The following is an 18,019-nucleotide window of genomic DNA, read 5'->3' on the forward strand; positions in this document are numbered from 1 at the left end:
CGCAACAGAAACGCCACTCTCGGCCACCTAAGTGAGCATGTGTGCGACTCCGCGCACGCCTAGTTGCTCGACTCAACGACAACAGGGTTCCTAGCAAATTATCCAGTTACCGGGTTTTGCGTGTACCCAGAAGGCTCAGAAAGGGGCCTCGCGGTGAAAACTGAAGCGAAATTAAGGGATAGGAGGAACTCTGAGAACAGTGCAGCCGATGGGTTCAATCTTTATTATAAACTCCAAGAAGGTAAAGACTGCGCAAGCCACCACCTAAACGTGAACTGGAAATGCTTTCCTGTGCAGGCAACATTCATTCATTCATTCATTCAGCCAATACCTGGTTCCCTTCTGCTTAGGGCTAGAGCCTGTGCTAGGAGCTGGGAATGTAACGTGGGAACAGACACATATATCATTCCCGTCCTCAGGAAAAGTCTAGTATGTTTTGTTTTGCGTGTTACAATTTGTGAAAAGCCGTGTGCCAAGGTGGACATCCTAGATGTTTGAAATCCTTCCACAATCTCATGCAATATTATTTTTGACCACTATTCAGAGGGTGAAACTTGCCCAAAGACATACAAATAGCAAAGTCAGGATCTAAATTCTGGTTTGTCAGAGCCTTTTGGCTACCTGGCTGGCTGCTCAACAGTAAAGAGCCCTTGCAGTTCATACTTGTTCAGGCCTTTAACTCTACTAGCCTTTCATTGCCTCTATACCTTGTCTATAGGTTTGGAGCACTTCCTGTTCAATGCTGAGGTTTGTAACTGCTGAAGCATTAGGACAGGAATTTAGTTTAACAAATAATTATTGGTGACCTACTATGTGCCAGTTTCTAGGCTAGGGGCTGAGGAAGACACGAAGATAAACAAGAAGCTCTTGTTTATGAGCTCATAGTTGAGGAAACAAGTACAAAACCTGTTTAACAGGGCTACTCACAGCGCTAAAACACCAACTTCCCATGCCAGTCCTTTGTCCCTATATTTTCATTATCCTGCTTGTAGCTATCTTTTTTTTTTTTTTTAACCAAAACGATCTCCATCTGTTAAAGCCCTAGGTAAAATGCACTGCTTCAGCACTCTCTCCCCCCAAAAGCTAGAATTAATTTATTTCCCCACTCATTGTTTGTACTTTTGAAAACACTAAAAAGGCTTTTTTTTTTTTTTTTTTTAGGAGGAGGAGGACATTTATGGAAAAAGCATAGATTTAAGAACTAGTAAGTAGATAAAGAAAATGGTAATGATAGGACTTAAAATGACAGGAGTATAAATTAGGCAAACTCTTCAAACTGAGTCTCAAAAGGCTAAAACTTAGTAGCAGTCAGGGTTCAGTGGCACATACATTTCTAGTGCACTTACTTAGAAGGGACTAGTAGAACAGCTTGACACAAGGGACTCAGCAAATGTCACATTTTAATAGACAACAATGATAAGATCTTTGGCAGATATGACATTTTCAGATGTTCCAAATAGCCAGAGTGATAGCTTCAGGTCATATTTGAGAATTATCTCTAGAAATGTTAAGTCTGGACAGAAAAAGATGAGCCATCAAGTGACCACCGCCAAGAGATAAGTGTGCACTCTAAAGGATGAATGTGGAGTCAACATAATATGTAAGAAAAGTACTATCACATTAAAGTTTAGCTATGATGAAATGTTGAGAACAAGAATTTAGGAATGATTCTGGCTTGTGAATACTCACATATCTGTCAATTCTACTTTCATAGAAAAAAAGAATGCACTAGCTTACTACCTGTTTTTTTTTTTTTTAAGTAAAAGCTATTTTAATCCTAATAATAAAAACTACAAACGAAAATCGCCAGAGATACTTCTAATTTAGCTGGCCTCCTTTGCCTTGGATTCTGAATTACCCAGCACTGTTCCCAGTAAATCTTCATGTTGGCAGCACAACCTTTGAGAAAAAAGTAGCAGGAGTGCGTGACACTCATTCCCTGGTGGTGGGACATATCCTCTTTCTGGTCCAAGTTCTCCCACCTGGAGGGAACCCCTTTACCTGATGCCAATAGCATGTAGCTGACAGCCTTCCCAGCGCTTTCCTTACTCTTCCTCAAGCTGCTAGTAAAACCCGGAGAAGTGGCTTTCTTTCAGATTCCTCACCACTCAACCTCCCCACACCCAAAGCCCTGAGGCGGAGGGAGTGGTGGCGAGGGGGGGGGGGGTGGGGAGGGAAAGGGCCTGGGGTTACTGAGCATGTGCGAGGAGTGGCGCATGCCCAGTGCGGCCGGCAGCTTCCCATTGCGGGTAGCCCCGGCGGTGGCAGCGGTGGCGGCGGCGGCAGCGGCGGCACCGCCTCCTCCTCACACTCCCGAGGTGGCGGGGTTAGATGAGCGGTCCCAGTAGCGGCGAGGGCGGCGCAGGGGGGAGGAGGAGAAGACGGAGGAGGAGAAGGAGGACGCTGTCTTTGTAGTCTCGTGCTGCGGGAGCCAGAGGCCGCCTCCGGAGCCGTCGTCGTTGGAAAAGGGCTGTGTGTGCGCGCGCGTGTCTGCTTGCCCGGCCCGCGGGGACGAGGCGGCGGCGGCGGCTGCGAGGATGATGATGTGCTCAGCGACTGCCTCCCCCGCCGCCGCCTCCTCGGGGCCCGGCGGGGACGGATTCTTCCCAGCCGCCACCATCTCTTCCTCCCCGGCGCCGGGGGCGCTGTTCATGCCGGTTCCTGAGGGCTCCTTGGCTGCCGCTGGGCTGGGGCTGGGGCTGCCGGCCGCGGACTCCCGGGGTCACTACCAGCTGCTGCTGTCAGGCCGGGCCCTGGCCGACCGCTACCGGAGGATTTACACAGCTGCGCTCAGTGACAGGGACCAAGGGGGCAGCAGCGCTGGACACCCAGCCTCCAGGTGCGTCTTCAGTGTCCTTCTTGCGCCACATACCGCGTGTGTGTGTGTGTGTGTGTGTGCGCGTGCATGTATGTAAGTGTGTCTACGTACCTGGTTACTAAGCTTTCTACAAGCGCTAGTTGCTGGGTGGTAGAAGCACTAACTGAGATAGGAGGGTGCGGTGGCAACAGTTTCTGCTCTGTGTGTATGTGTGACTGTCTTTGTGGGGGGTTAGTGAGAATGGGAGGTAGCATGGGATGCTAGAAAAGGTGATGGTACCAGTCGGTTATGACACGTGTGTGTGTATTGTTGAGGAAGGAGGAGAGATTGGTTGAGGGGAAGAGGGCAGTGCACGGAGAGAATTTGCAAAAGTGGTGAGGGAAGTGGCGTTTCCAGTATCTCTGCCGCAATGGTATTTGCACGTATTCTTACCCCAACCCCCCAATGGTATTCCATCCTCCACTTTCCACCTCCCATAAAAAATCTGCCTTTCACTGACGGGAGCAGTGGTGTAGGTTAAGGATAGTGTCATATATATAGGATGAGTTTTAGATAATCATGCTTTAGGATAAGGCATGGAGTTTAAATTTAAAAGATTTATGCAAAAGGGATGCAGATGGAGATTTATGTGGATGTGAAAGGTGTTTGATACAGATTTTTAGAGCTGTACTTTGGTAACTGGACCTTTTGGTATTCTAGAGATGTGATTGCAGCTGCACTTGTGTTCTGATGTCCCATCGGCCATTTCCCTTCATCTTATGTTCTATTTCCTCTGTCACTTATAGGCTTTAGAGTAGAGTGGGTTAGGGGGTTTTGTGGGGAAAGGGGAAAGCTGTAGAACTTCAAAATATGACTGGTTATACAATATTTACCTCCCACCAACTAAAAAATTTGAGTAGCTACTACATCTCATCCTAGGCTCGCTGCATCTTCAGCTTCCTCCATGTAGAAGATATTAAATCACTTTCATTTTCCTTTTCTTAAGATGTGTGTGTGTGTGTGTGTGTGTGTGTGTGTGTGTGTGTGTGTGTATTTGCTGAGGGCTTTCCTATTGTTTTCTTTTCCTTGTCCTTACATGCCACATACCCCGAAGGATGATGACTGACTTGTTTCACCAGCTTGGCTTTGACAGTGGTAATTGGGAGTTGGCTTCATCATTTTTTTTTCCTCACAGCTTCTTGCAACACATGGGGAAAGCATAGTAGTATTTTGTCAAATGAGTTACAGAGAGTTTATGGTATTTATTGAATGTTCAGTGTGTTAGACAATAAGAAGATGCCCTTTTCTTTCATTATGAAAGGGCCTAGGCTGTAAGTCAGGTGTTTGTAATTTACCTTAGTGTACTGGGGTTCTTATCCTTTGCAGAGTTGTAAAGATGGAGCTTTGTTCACACTTCTGGGTAAACCAGTCTTCTCATGTCTATAATTGTTGACAGGATTGGGCAGTTTTATTAGATGGATGTAAATATATGTAACTACCTTCTGCTATCCAAACTGAAGGCCACAGTGGCACAAGTCTACTTCTTGCTCATGTTTTTGAAAATAGCACAGAACCTCACTAGACAGTTTTCTGTGGTGGGTATAATTTTGAGCTGTGAGTCTCTGAATTGTGGTACATCTTTACAGATCCCTCTCAAAGAATTTAAATTTATTTTGTATGTTCTTCCAGTCTTAGGATTTACTACTGATATATTCCTATTTTAACTTTCTCCTCATATACTTATGTAACAATACAGTTTTGTGCATCTGGAACTAGATTAACAGTTTTAGACAAAATTAATGTATTTTAATCACACATATAAAATTTATGAGTGATTTTTAGTCTTTGATCCATTTATGTACAAGCGGCCAATTACAATTTATGAAAAATTCAAGTATTTCGAGAAGTAGTCATGGAAACCAGCCTTAAGTTGTGTAATATTGCCTTCTAGTGCTTGTTTAGAACATTATTGCTTATTTTAGTTCACATTATTTTATCTAAGTCAGCCTGCAACTATCCTTTATTGAATATTTGCTTAAGAATTCAATCACATTTCTTATTAAATATGATGGGGCTAGTGGAGCTAGGATTTAGGTTGTGAATGAATAGGATAATTATTTGAATAGGGGTACTAGTTGAGTTTGAGTAGAAGAAGAGATCTAGCAGACAGAGAAGGGAGCAAGAATAGAGGATGAAGCTCTAGTGAGCTTCAAATTTAAAGGTGTGAGAAAAAGGAGACAGTAAAGGAAGTTGAAAAAAAAAAAGATAATAAAAAGTTAAGACAGCTGTGAGACAGTCGCAGCTCTGGTCCTAAGAAAGTGGATTGAAAGTCCTTAGCAGTGTTAACTCCTTAAAAAAGTGAGAACACTTTCCAGGTCACTGATGACTGTTGAGGAAGTGGTCATAGATGTGGTGAGGAGTCATTAGGAGATGTTGGGGTAATGGAGTTGCAGGGTTGAGGGAAGGATATTCAAATATGGAAGAGTGGCTGGGAAATGTTCAGTATGTGGAGAAAGAGAAATTAAAGAAGTGAGAGAGGGGGGCGCCTGGGTGGCGCAGTCGGTTAAGCGTCCGACTTCAGCCAGGTCACGATCTCGCGGTCCGTGAGTTCGAGCCCCGCGTCAGGCTCTGGGCTGATGGCTCGGAGCCTGGAGCCTGTTTCCGATTCTGTGTCTCCCTCTCTCTCCGCCCCTCCCCCGTTCATGCTCTGTCTCTCTCTGTCCCAAAAATAAAATAAAAAATGTTGAAAAAAAAAATTAAAAAAAAAAAAAAAAAAGAAGTGAGAGAGGAGATAATTGATGTAAGAGAAGTCAGAGAGATCTCAGGGACAAGTTTAAGATGTCAGGTAAAGAGGTTAGCCATTGAATAAAGACTAGAGTTGATTGAGCGTAAGACTTACATCATATTCATCTTAGTAATCCCAATGTATAGCACAATTTTTGGCATCCATTCTGTAAATACCAAATGTCTTCTGTGTGCCAGGCTCTGTTTTATGTGCTGAAGACGTAGCAGTGAGCAAAACAGAAAAGGTCTCTACTCTCTTAGAACTTCCACACTAGAGGGGAGAAATAAACAACTGATAGTTTCAGGTAGTGATACGTAACTATGAAAGAAAGAAAACTGATTTCATTTGATAGATGATTTATAGTGGGGGAGCTATTTTAGGTAGGGTGGTCAGGGTAGGTTTCTTTGGCAGTAGACCTTTAAGTTGAATCATAATAATGGGAAGTCAGATCTAGAGTAAGAGTGTTTTAGGAAATTATAAAGGCTCTGAGGTGGAAAGAAGCTTGTGTTCAAGGAAAAAACAAGGCAAACGAGATAACAGTCATTGTTGAATGAATTACTGTGAATTATGTTTTAGATGTCCTGTAGAGTAGTTGAGGGATCCAAGCCTAATGGAGTCAGTGACTTTGATGGCATTCTAGTGAAGTTGTTAAGAGCTTGGACTCTGAAGCTAGTTTAGTTTTATGAGTTTATTATTATTTTTTTAATGTTTATTTATTTTGGGAGGGAGGGAGGGGCAGAGAGAGAGGAAGAGAGGTACCTCACTATCTATGCAGAGCCTGACAGGGGGCTCTATCTCATGAACTGTGAGATCATTACCTGAGCCGAAATCAAGAGGTGGTTGTTTAACCCTCTGAGCCACCCAGGCACCCCAGAAGCTAGACTGGTTTTAAAACCTGGCTCTACCACTTTTTAGCTGTGTGACCTTAGGTACATTATATAACTTATATGCTTCAGATTTTTTTAAGAAAAATTTTATTGTGAAATAATTGGCATGTAACATGTTAGTTTCAGGTGTACCACATGATAATTCCATTTTTGTATATATTGTAAAATGATCACCACAACAGGCATAAACATCTATCACCACATACTTAAAACTTTTTTTTTCTTGTGATGAGAACTCTTAAGATTTACTCTCTTAGCAACTTTCAAGTATACAATACAGTATTATTAACGATAGTCACCACACTGTACATTGCATCGTCATGACTTACTTATTTTATAACCTTACCTTGTGAACACCTATACCTGTTTTTACCCACCACACATCTCCGTCCCAGCTACCAGGTTGTTCTCTGTTAATTTATGAGTTTAGGTTTTTTGTTTGGTTTTACATTTCACGTATAGATAAGATCTTATGGTATTTGTCTTTCCTGACTTATTTCATCTAGCACAATGCCCTCAAGATTTATCCATGCTGTTGTAAATGGCAAGATTTCTTTTTTTATGCCTGAATAATGTTCAGTCGTGTATATATACCACATTTTCTTTTTTTTCAATGTTTATTTTTGAGAGAGAGAGAGACACACACGGGGGAGGGGCAGAGAGAGAGAGAGGAAGACAGAGAATCCAAAGCAGGCTCCAGGTTCTGAGCTGTCAGCACAGACCCCCATGTGGGGCTTGAACTCACGAACGGTGAGATCATGACCTGAGCTGAAGTTGGAAGCTTAACAGACTGAACCACTCAGGCACCCTTATATACCACATTTTCTTAATCTGTTCATCCATTGATAGATACTTAGTTTGCTTCCATGTCTTGGCTATTGTAAGTAATGCTGCAGTGAACATGGGGTGCAGATATCTTTTGAGTTAGTGTTTTCATTTACTTTGGAAAAATACTCTAATGAGGAATTGCTAGATCATATGGTAGTTCTATTTTCTAATTAAAAAAAAAAACAACATTTTTTTTAATGTTTATTTTTGAGACCCAGAGACAGACAGAGCATGAGCAGGGCAGGGACAGAGAGGGAGACACAGAATCGAAAGCAGGCTCCAAACTGTCAGCAACAGAGCCCAATGTGGGGCTTGAACCCACGAACCATGAAATCATGACCTGAACCAAAGTCAGGTGCTCAACTGATTGAGCCACCCAGGCTACCCTGTTTTCTAATTTTTGAGGAACCTCCATACTGTTTTTTCTTCCTTTTTTTAAAATTAATTAATTATTTAATTTTATTTTAGAGGGAGTGAAAGAATCCTAAGCAGGCTCTGCGCTCAGTGTGGAGCCTAAAGTGGGTCTTGATCTCACTAATGTGAGATCATGACCTGACCCGAAATCAAGAGTCAAATGCTTAACCGACTGAGCCACCCAGGTGCCCAAGGAACCTCCATATTGTTTTCCGCAGTGGCTGCCCAGTTTACATTTCCATCAATAGTGCACGGGTTTTTCTTTTCTCTACATTTTTGCCAACACTTGTTATTTCTTGTTTTTGATCATAGCCATTCTATGTGTGAGGTAATAATCTCATCGTGGTTTTGATTTGCATTTCCCTAATGACTAGTGATACTGAGCATATTTTCATGTGCCTATTGGCCAACTGTATGTCTTCTTTGGAAAAATATCTTTTCAGATCCTCTGTCCATTTTTAATTGGTTTATCATTGCTATTTGTTTTTCCTGTTGGAATATATGAGTTCCTTATATATTTTAGATATTAGCCTCTTATCAGGTATATGGTTTGCATATATTTTCTCAAATTTTGTAGTTTGCCTTTTCATTTTATTGATAGTTTCCTTTGCTGTGCAGAAACTTTTTATTTTGATATAGTCCCGCTTGTTTACTTTTGTCTTTGTTTATGCCTTACTTTTCTTGTATGTAGAATGGGGATAATAATAATGAGGATTGTTTTGTAGATTAAACCAATCCATATATGTAAAGTGCTTGACACATTAAGTGCTGTTAAATATTGTTGATTTCTGCTGAGAGTGAGGGGACATATGGCATTTGAGGACTTAAAGATGGGGCAAAAATCAGGTTTTATTCTAATTTTTGGTCTCAGTGACTGTGATGAATGTGAGAATAATGATTTCATTTATTCATTGACTCAATAAATATATTTTTTATACAAATGAATGAATCAAAATTGGAACATTGGCTTGAGGAAAAGGTTGAACTGGAAATGAGTAAAGGAATATTTGATCGTTTCTGTATGTGAATGCCAGTATAGCATTGCATTTGGGAAGAACTATAGCTCTGTGGCTAAATTTACCTTAGAGGCAGACTGCCTTGGTTCAAATCCCAGTTCTACCTTTTTCTAAGTTGGGCAAGTTAATTGCATTTCTTTGTCTGTTTCTTTAGCTGTAACCTTATAGGACTATTAAAAGCACATTGTGTTAGTACAGGGTAATGTTCATTAAATGTCAGCAGCTGCCACTATTGTTACTATTAAAATTATATATTTAAAACTCTAATCAGCATGATATTGTAAGTTTTTCCACTCAACAAAGAAATGGGAAAGCTGTTGGTTGAATTGGTTCAAGGTTAAAGTGTGACTGGAGGTCAAAAAAAAAAGAAAGCGAAAGTTTGGTGACATTGATTGATCCTTCGGTAAAAATGAAAGTGATGTCAAGGAGGGGAGTGATAGACCAGGAGATACAGAAGAGTCAGGGTATGTCGGTTGAAGTGGTAGAATAACAAAGTAGAAACAATAGAGATTATGGTTAAAATGGGGAATTGCTTTTCTTTAAGCTAAACCCACTTAGTTCCTTTAGCCTTTTTATATCAGATGCATGGGATTTTGGTTTTAAGAGGTTAAGTAGTCAGTCCAACAAAGTTGAGGGATTACTACTTGGTGCTAACCATTGGCCCAATAAAGCTGTATAAGACATAGTTTCTACACTTGAGTTTATTATCTGGGTAATGGTGAAAAATACAAAGACAGGTACTTACAAAAGTGTTAAAGAAAATGGCATTCTGGGCTGGCGTGAAAGCATGAGCAAAAGGTGAGAAAGTACAGTTTATGTGCAGGTAATATTAAGAGTTCTGTTAGAGCTATCATGTAGGTGTTCATGAGGGAGAGCCGTGGGAATTCATTTTGGAAATGGAGACTGTGGTTAGAGGGTGAGACAGCTTGAACAGCAAGGTACAAATTACATTTTATTCAGTAGACATTGATGGTTTTGAACGATAAAGAGATGTTACTGTAGGAGTATTTTAGTGATGTGGGATTGGATTAGAGTTTGTATATCTGTATTTATGATTAGGTAATAATTTGTTTCATATAGCTCTTACATCTCTGGAATCCTGTTTTTAAGGCAAAAACTGCTCTGTTGGCATATTGGTAGGTAGAAATATGAAATATGAAATAAATTAGCCCTAACTTAAGATAAGAGAAAATCTTGTGTTTAGGCTTAAAAATAAAATGAAAATGTTAACTTAAAAATACTTTTGCATTTTGAGATACTTGTTTAAAAAAATCAAGAGTAGTCAAAATACTCTTTTTAATTAAAAAACATTAAATATTCAGCTTTTTGGAGAGGAGTCAGGTTAATCAGGGTTTAATTTGTGTATAATAAATTTTACCCTTTTCAAGTGTTCATTTGAGGGGGTCCCTCGGTAGCTCATTCGGTTAAGCCTCTGACTTTGGCTCAGGTCATGATCTCACGGTTTGTGAGTTCAAGCCCCGCTTTGGGCTGTGTGCTGATAGCTCAGAGCCTGGAGCCTGTTTCGGATTCTAGGTCTCCCTCTCTCTCTGCCCCTCCCTTGCTTGCGTTCTGTCTCTCTGTCTCTCAAAAATAAACATAAAAAAAAAAAAATAAAGTGTTTATTTGAAGAGTCTTAGGACCATCACCACAGTCAAGTACAGAACATTTCCATCATTCTAAAAAGTTTCTTCAGGAAATTCCCTCCTACCACTAGCCCCTGGCTACCATGGATCAGTTTTGTGTCACTAATATTTTATCTTTTCTAGAATGTCTTATAAATCTAGCTCCTTAAGGGCAGGACCTCAGATACTGTTAGTCTCCATGTCTTCTATCCCTGTATTTCCTATAAATGGCAGTTAGGATTTAAGCTTCATTAAGTTTTGGTTACACATTTTTTAGCAAGAATATTTGGCTTATAGGACTGAGTATTACATATTGCATCCTATCCAGATGTTTTCAGGTTGTGTCACTGTTTAATAATGCTCAGTCTAATTACTTTGGCAAGATGGTACCCAGTAGATCTCTCCTCTGTAAATGTATCCTTTTTTCATGTGCAATAAGCAGGTAATCATAGGTCATAACTTCGGTACACTCACTGTGAATATCTTTCACTAATGGTTTTAGCATTCTTTGATAATCCTTCTCTGAGTCAATTATCTCATTAGGGGTTTCAAAATGATGATTTTTATACTTCTGTTAATTCTTTCTGTATTTTTGAGCTGGTGCTCTTCTGCGAAAAAGAGTTTCTCTCATCAACTGATGATGAACTGTGGTTCCTCCTGAGAAGGCAGGGTAAATGCTAATTCTCTCCTCTCATTAGCTAAAATAGTGTAATAATCCAGTAGTGGTGTGGTGGGTGCTTGGTTCACCACCCAGATCCCTTTGTTCATGTACAAGTGCTCCTAGCTGTTGGGAATACTGGCAGCTAAAACTGCCGGCTAAGTCCTTTTCCAAGCTTTCCCTGAGCCAAGAGAACTGCTTCCCTCAAAGTCATGCCTCTTCTGCAGGGTCAGCCTCTACCCAGTACATGTACTCTTTAGGGATATAAATCTCTGGCCCTCTTACCCTAAGGCAGAACAACCTTGAAGATCTATCCCAACACCAGAGGTCCACATGGGATTGGCTGAGGTCTTCCTGTGACTGCATTACAATTCAGCTCATTCCTCTGTTCCATCTTACTTCCTTCACTCTCCTACAGTTGTTGGTTCAGAGGATATTCCCCAGTAAACTCCTGGTGTGCACATCTCGATTTCAGAGTCTGTTTCCTGGGGGAGCCTTAACTAAGATAGTTGTGGTGCCAGGAGTGATCTGAGGAAGTAGACTTTAAAATGGGGTTTTAGAGCTAGACCCACTGTGGGTTGTAGATGGAGTGCCAATACTAATAACCGTTGGCATACAGTGTGGCTGTGCAATTGTTAAACTTTCAGTAGTGGTGAATTGGAATGGAATTCCTGTAGAAGGAATGCACTGGTGGGTACAAATATTTTAAGCTTTTTAGAAGTTCAGGGAAGTTATTACTTAGGACAGTATAATCAGATGGTTGTTGATGATTGATGTTGATAGATTGGAGAAAAGCAAAGGCAGAAGGTAATTGGGGGCAAAATGAGAAAGTTAAGTTATTTCTTTAGCATCATGTAAAGAATCTCATCTTATACAACAGAAAGAAAAAAAAAAGCTAAAGATTAGGCCCAAGACTTAATTCAAGGGTAGCAGAACTCCAGGGTGGGTTGAATTCTCAACAAGTCTTCTATGCCAGTGTCTGCTTTAGTTGGAAATGAATAGGACCCTAACTCTTCAGATGGGACATCTGAGTTGATACACTTGAAAACCTTGAAACCCCAAATTCTGTCAAGCTCTTTGGGCCTGCAAAAGTGGGCTTCTTCTAGCCTAGAGGGTAGTTTCCTGGACTATGCTGCCCTTACTGTCCTCATCTTTTCTCTCCTCTACTGGCTATCATCAAATCAATAACTAGAGTTAGGTCATAGGAGAGCCTAGTGGGAGGTGCTGGGCCCACTAAGGTAAGAAAGGAAGTGCACATGCATGGGTATACACATGTGTGTGCTAAGTGATTCCCAAACTGCACTGAGGCACCCTGAAACACCACAGCAGACACATAGGAATACCATGGGATATTTCAGAATTTCAAAGGAAACATGTTAGCATCTGTCACAAATAACTAGCTTGAGGTTGTTCACAGTTTTTGTTCTTTTTTTTTTTTTTTTTTAAGTTTATCTATGTTGAGAGAGATGGGGAAAGACAGAGAGAGGGAGAGGCAGAATCCCAAGGAGACTCCACACTATCAGCTCAGTGTTCGGGGCTCGAACTCATGAACTGTGAGATCATGACCTGAGCTGAGATCAAGACTCAGATGATCAACTCACTGAGCCAGCCAGGCACCCCAAAGTTGTTCGCAGTTTTGACATTAGGTCATGCTACATTCTTTTTGGTGATGCCATATCTTTTTGAGGTTGCATTTTTGGTAGTTGCTGTGATACAAATCAACCACTGCACACAAATTAGTGTGAAACAGAAAAGGAGGGTGGCGTGTTCAATCTGATTCCAAGTTTGAGAAGTTGTGCAGTGTTTAGCATTGTATATGTCCTGTTCTTTTTTTTTTAATTTTTTCCTAATGTTTATTTGTGAGAGAGAGGGGGGCGGGGGAGAGACAGAGTGCTAGTGGGGGGGGGGGGGTGGGTGGAGAGAGAGAAGGAGACATAGAATCTGAAGCAGGCTCCAGGCTCTGAGCTGTCGGCACAGAGCCCGACATGGGGCTCGAACTCATGAGCTGTGAGATCATGACCTGAGCCAGAGTAGGAGGCTTAACCTACTGAGCCACCCAGGCACCCCGTACATGTCCTATTCTTAAGCAATTATGGCTATTCAAGAACAAAATAAAAATATTTTTCTTTCAATTTATGTGTTTTTTTCCAAATGGTTAAGTTTATAGGACATAAATTCTTATTACTTATTTAGATCTAACTAGTTAATAAACACTACTGTTAGGTGTTTCTTTCGGCCTATAAGTGTTGTGGAAAAATTACTGATGATGGCTATGCAAAGACCCAATAACAGACTTCTACTTATCAATACTCCTTCAGCAACTGAGTTGCTGAATGTCCTGCCTGAGTAGTGGAATCTAACCATCCTCTACAGAGACCATGATTCATTTTGACTGGACTTGACACTTGTTTTAAGTATGAGTTTGCCTTTATAGCTTGCAGGGGCTCAACCATTGGCTACTGTTTGAGGGCTTACAGAGTGTTTGATCCATCAGCATAAGATCCCACATAACATTTCAGAGTAAACAACCCACTTTTTTAGCAATCAGGGGATCCATCTGTTCCATCATGCACCACATCAAGAAGTTTCTGACCAGATAGAGCAGCAAAACATCTTTTGATGGTACAACTGATGATGATACCCTACAATTTAACATTATACCCTGCAAGGTTCCTAGCTGGAACCATTACACATGGCAATAGGAGTGACTCCACTTAGCATCACTCTCTAGTGATCCACTGGGGAATTTATGCTTCCTCTCTGTAGCTGAGCAGTAGGGGTTTAAAAGGTCCTGGCTTTCAGAAGAGAAACATTTCCAACAGAAGAAACTACAGAGTCCTGTTTCACTTTTAGGCATGGCTACCTCTGGGACTTGACACTCCATTTCTAGGGAAAGGAGTTGCCCAGGGCTAATGTATCAGATCATTGGGAGAAGGTAGAGCTGCTGTTACATGAGGGAGCTTGGGGGTTTGGCACACAGGTGATCTGCTGGGTGTCTCTTGGTACTTTCTGGTCCAGTTATAATGGTAAATGGACATGAGCAAGGCCTGGTGACTGCCTCACAAGATCAGCCACCTGGACCAGCAGAAATGCTAGCCAAAGATGAAGGGAATCTGAAATTACTAGCAGAAAACAGGTTATAACTATGTTTTGGCCTTGAAACCATCTGAAACACAGTGGTGGGGTCTTTAGTTTGTCCTACTTTACTTCCTCTGAAAAGTTTCTCCAGGAAATAAGAACCAACCAGAATTCTGGAGGAGCTTTTCCCAGAATTTGTATGAAGCAAGTGAATCTTTGTAGTGTAATAGATGGACTGTAGTGAATGCTGTGAATTAATTTTAATGGTTGTTTTGTAGATTTTCTGGAATGTTCTAAAATCAATTATCATTCTTTCTGATTTCCGGAAATCAGAAATGTTCCTCCAACTTTTATTCCAGTGACAAGAATCTCCATAACAATGCTGAATAGAAGTGGTGAAAGTTCCATCTTTCCTTGTTCCTTAATCTGAAGAGGAAATAATTACAAATTAGTCTTTCAGTCTTTCAGTATCACGATGTAAACTGTGGGTGTTTTGATGGTCTTTCCAATTTGAGGAAGTTCTTTAATATTCCTACTTTGCTGATAGTTTTTATCATAAATGTGTTTTGAATTTTGGCAAATACCTGTTCTGCATTTGTTGAAATTATTATATGTTAAGAGAAAGAAGGGAAAAATTAAATTAATTTTTGAATGTTAAGTCAACCTGGCATTCCTGGTATAAAACTTTCTCCCAATGTGATGTATTGTTGAATTTGGTAATATTTTGTTAAGAATTTTTGGGTTTAGATTTATGAAGGGTATTGTTCTGTTAATGTCTTTGTCAGGTTTTAGTATTATAGGTATTCTTGTCTCATAAAATGATTTGGGCAGTAATCTGTATTTTTAAAGGAGTATTTTTAAAGTTTCCATGAAATTGGTCTCATTTCTTTTTGAATATATGATAGAATTCATCAGGGATACCATCTGAATTATCTTTTGGGGATGCTTTTAACAAATTTAGTTTCTTTCTTTAATAGATATAGGGATATTCAAATTTTTTATTTCTTATGTCAATTTTGGTAACTTGTGGTTTTAGAAAAATTTGTCCATTTCATCTAAATTGTTGAACATTTTGGCAGAAAGTTACTCATAACATTGTTCTAGTATTTTCTATGTGACATTTGTGGTGATAATCCCTTTTTCATTCTTCATGTTTGAGTTTTCTTTTTTGTTTGATCAGATTAGCCAGAAGTTTCTCAATTTTGTTTATAAGTTCAAAGAAACAACTTTTGGCTTTATTAATTTTCTCTATTATTGATTTACTTTCTACTTTATTGACTTTTCTGTTTCAGTATAACTTCTACTTTGAGTTTACTTTACTCTTTTTTTCTAGTTTTTTAAGGTGGAATCTTAGGTCATTGATTTTAGACTTCTAACATAAGCATTTAAAACTATGAATTTTCATCTAAGTACTGCTTTAGTTGAATCCCACAGTTTTGATATTCTGAATATTCTTTGTCATTTAGTTTAAAATATTTTCTAATTTTTTTGAATTTTATCTTTGATCCATACATTACTTAGAATTGTTTTATTTAATCTTAAGATATTTTGTGTTTTCTTATATATATTATTGTTAATGGCATTCTGCATATTTTGTATGATTTCGATCTTTTAAAATTTATTGAGATAAGCCTTATCTCCTAGGATATGATCTACCATGGTGATTATACCATGTATACTTGAAAAGAATGTATGTTCTGCCATTTTTGCACATAGAGTTCTGTATTAATTAGTTCAAGTTGGTTGGTGGTGTTATTTGGATCTTTTATGTCTATACTCAGTTTTGTCTAGTTCTATCAGTTTCTGAGTGGCAGGTATTGAAAATATCTACTCTAATGGTAGATTTGTATTTGTCCTTTTAATTTTCTCAGCTTTTGCTTCATGTACTTTGGGGCTCTGCTTTAGGTACATTTATGTGTATAATTATTAAAATTTCTTGATAGAGGCACTTGGGTGGCTCAGTTGGCTTAAGCGTCTGATTTTGGCTCAGGTCATGATCTTCAGGTTTGTGAGTTCAAGCTCCACGTTTGGCTAGCTGCTGTCAGCCCAGAGCCTGCTTCAGATCCTCTTTCCCTCTCTCTCTGCCCTTCTCCAGCTTGTGCTCTCTCAAAAATAAATTAAAAACATAAAAAAAACCCACTTCTTGATAATTATTATTTTATTTCATTATGATACATCTTTCTTTATCCTTAGTAATACTCTTTGTCTTGAACTTATTTAATATGATATTAAAATAGTCTCTCCAGCCTTTTTATGCTTACTGTTTGGATGGTAAGTTTTTTCCCATGTATTGACTTTTGAATTATCTGTATTTTTATATTTAAAATTTCTCTCCTTTAGGCAGCATATGCTGGGTTTTGCTTTTTTTTTTTTTTTTTTTTTTCTTTTTCAACTTGCTCTGTCAATCTTTGGCTGTTATTTGGAGAGTTTAGATCATTAATATTTAACATAATTATTGATATGGTTGGCTATCATTATATTGTCTTATGTTTTCTTCTGTGTTTTTCATTCCTCTTTTTTCTGCTTTCTTTTGGATTATTCTTTGGTATCAATTTTAATATATCTATTGGCCTTTTTGAGTTTATCTTTTTGTATTTTAATTACATTATATATACCTAACCTTTCACAGCCTACTTAGAGCTACTGTTGTACTGCTTCACTTAAAATAGACAAACCTTGCAGCCATACAGATCGTTTTCCCCCCTACTTCGTTACCGCCCCCCCTTTTATGTTATACTTGCCGTATATGTTTATGGCTGCATGCTTTGAAAAACTCACCACTCACCATACAGTATACTATTTTTTGCTGACAATAGGCATAATATTTTAAAGAACTTAAAGGGAAAAAGTAGTATTTTGTGTTTAGCTGTATATTTACTAATCCTGTTCTTCCTTCTTTCCTGAAGGTGCCACATTTCCTTCCAGCCTGAAGTACTTTAGCATTTCTTGTACAGCAGTCTGCTGGGGATAAACTTGTCTTTGTTTTTCTTCATCTGAGAATGTCTTTATTTTGCTTTCATTCCTAAAGGATATTTTAGGTGGATGTAGGATTCTGCGTACACTCTTGTTTTCTTTCAATATTTTAATGATGTTGTTCCACTCTCTTTTTGCCATTATGATTTCTGATGGGAAACTTTTGGTAATTTGAATCTTATTCCCTTCTGTGTAGTATGTCATATTTCTCTGCTTTCAGGAATTTTTTTGGGTTTTGGTTTTGATTTTCAGCAGATTGATTGGATGTGTCTAGTCATTATATTCTTTGAGTTTAGCCTCTTTGAAGAACACTCAGCTTCTTGAATCTGTAAATTTGTCTTTCACCAAATTTGGGATGCCATTGTTTCTTAAAATATTCTGCCCGAATGTCTTCCAAGATTCCGATGACAATCAGCAGTAACATTTGAGATTGTCCTACAAGTCTGTTCATTTTTCCTTTTGTCAATGTTTTTTTCTCTTTGTTCTTCAGATTTCATCATTTTTAATGATCCAACTTCAAGTTCACAGACTCTCCTCTGTAATCTCCATTCCCTTAGTGAGCCCAGCCTGTTAATTTTTTTTTTTTTATTTTATGCATTGTATTTTCCAGTTTAAAATTTGACATTTGGTTAATTTTTAAAATAGCTTCTCTTTGTCTTCTGAGGGATTTTTTGTTCAAGTGTGTGTGCCTTTACTTGATGGAGCTTATTTACAGTAGTTGCTTAAAAGTATCGTTGGATAATTAGAACATCTGGATCACCTCAGGGTTAGCACCTGTTAATTGTTTCTTACCTTGAAATTAATCACATTTTTCTTGCTTTTTTACATTGTGAGAATTTTGGATTATATCTTGGACATTGTGAATGTTATGTTTTATAAACTTGGGGGCTTCTTATAATTTAGGAAAACTTACATTTTTGTTGTTTCTTTTAGCAGACTGTCAGCCCATTTAGGTTCAGAC

General features: G+C 39.1%; 2 protein-coding genes across 17 annotated transcripts in view; one reads left to right on the plus strand and one right to left on the minus strand.

The window, feature by feature from the left end:
* The window catches only part of SCEL (sciellin), a 321,637-nt gene extending 319,499 nt beyond the window's left edge, over window positions 1-2,138 (minus strand). For both annotated transcript variants that reach the window (XM_019444130.2, XM_019444129.2), the window contains exon 1: window positions 2,002-2,138. The gene's annotated coding sequence lies outside the window, so the exon portion shown is untranslated. The remainder of the gene's footprint in view (window positions 1-2,001) is intronic.
* Window positions 2,139-2,228: 90 nt separating this feature from the next.
* MYCBP2 (MYC binding protein 2) overlaps window positions 2,229-18,019 on the plus strand; it is a 284,243-nt gene continuing 268,452 nt past the window's right edge. For 13 of the 15 annotated variants that reach the window (XM_053896144.1, XM_053896165.1, XM_053896259.1 and 10 more), the window contains exon 1: window positions 2,232-2,839. In XM_053896144.1, coding sequence (XP_053752119.1) covers window positions 2,538-2,839 — 302 coding nt within the window. In that variant the 5' untranslated portion in view covers window positions 2,232-2,537. Of the gene's footprint in view, window positions 2,840-18,019 lie in introns of all 15 variants that reach the window. The other 2 variants (XM_053896509.1, XM_053896544.1) reach the window with 1 other exon arrangement.

Source organism: Panthera pardus, unplaced genomic scaffold, assembly GCF_024362965.1.
Source record: "Panthera pardus isolate Hobbes unplaced genomic scaffold, ASM2436296v1 HiC_scaffold_1, whole genome shotgun sequence".
Lineage (NCBI taxonomy): Eukaryota > Metazoa > Chordata > Mammalia > Carnivora > Felidae > Panthera > Panthera pardus.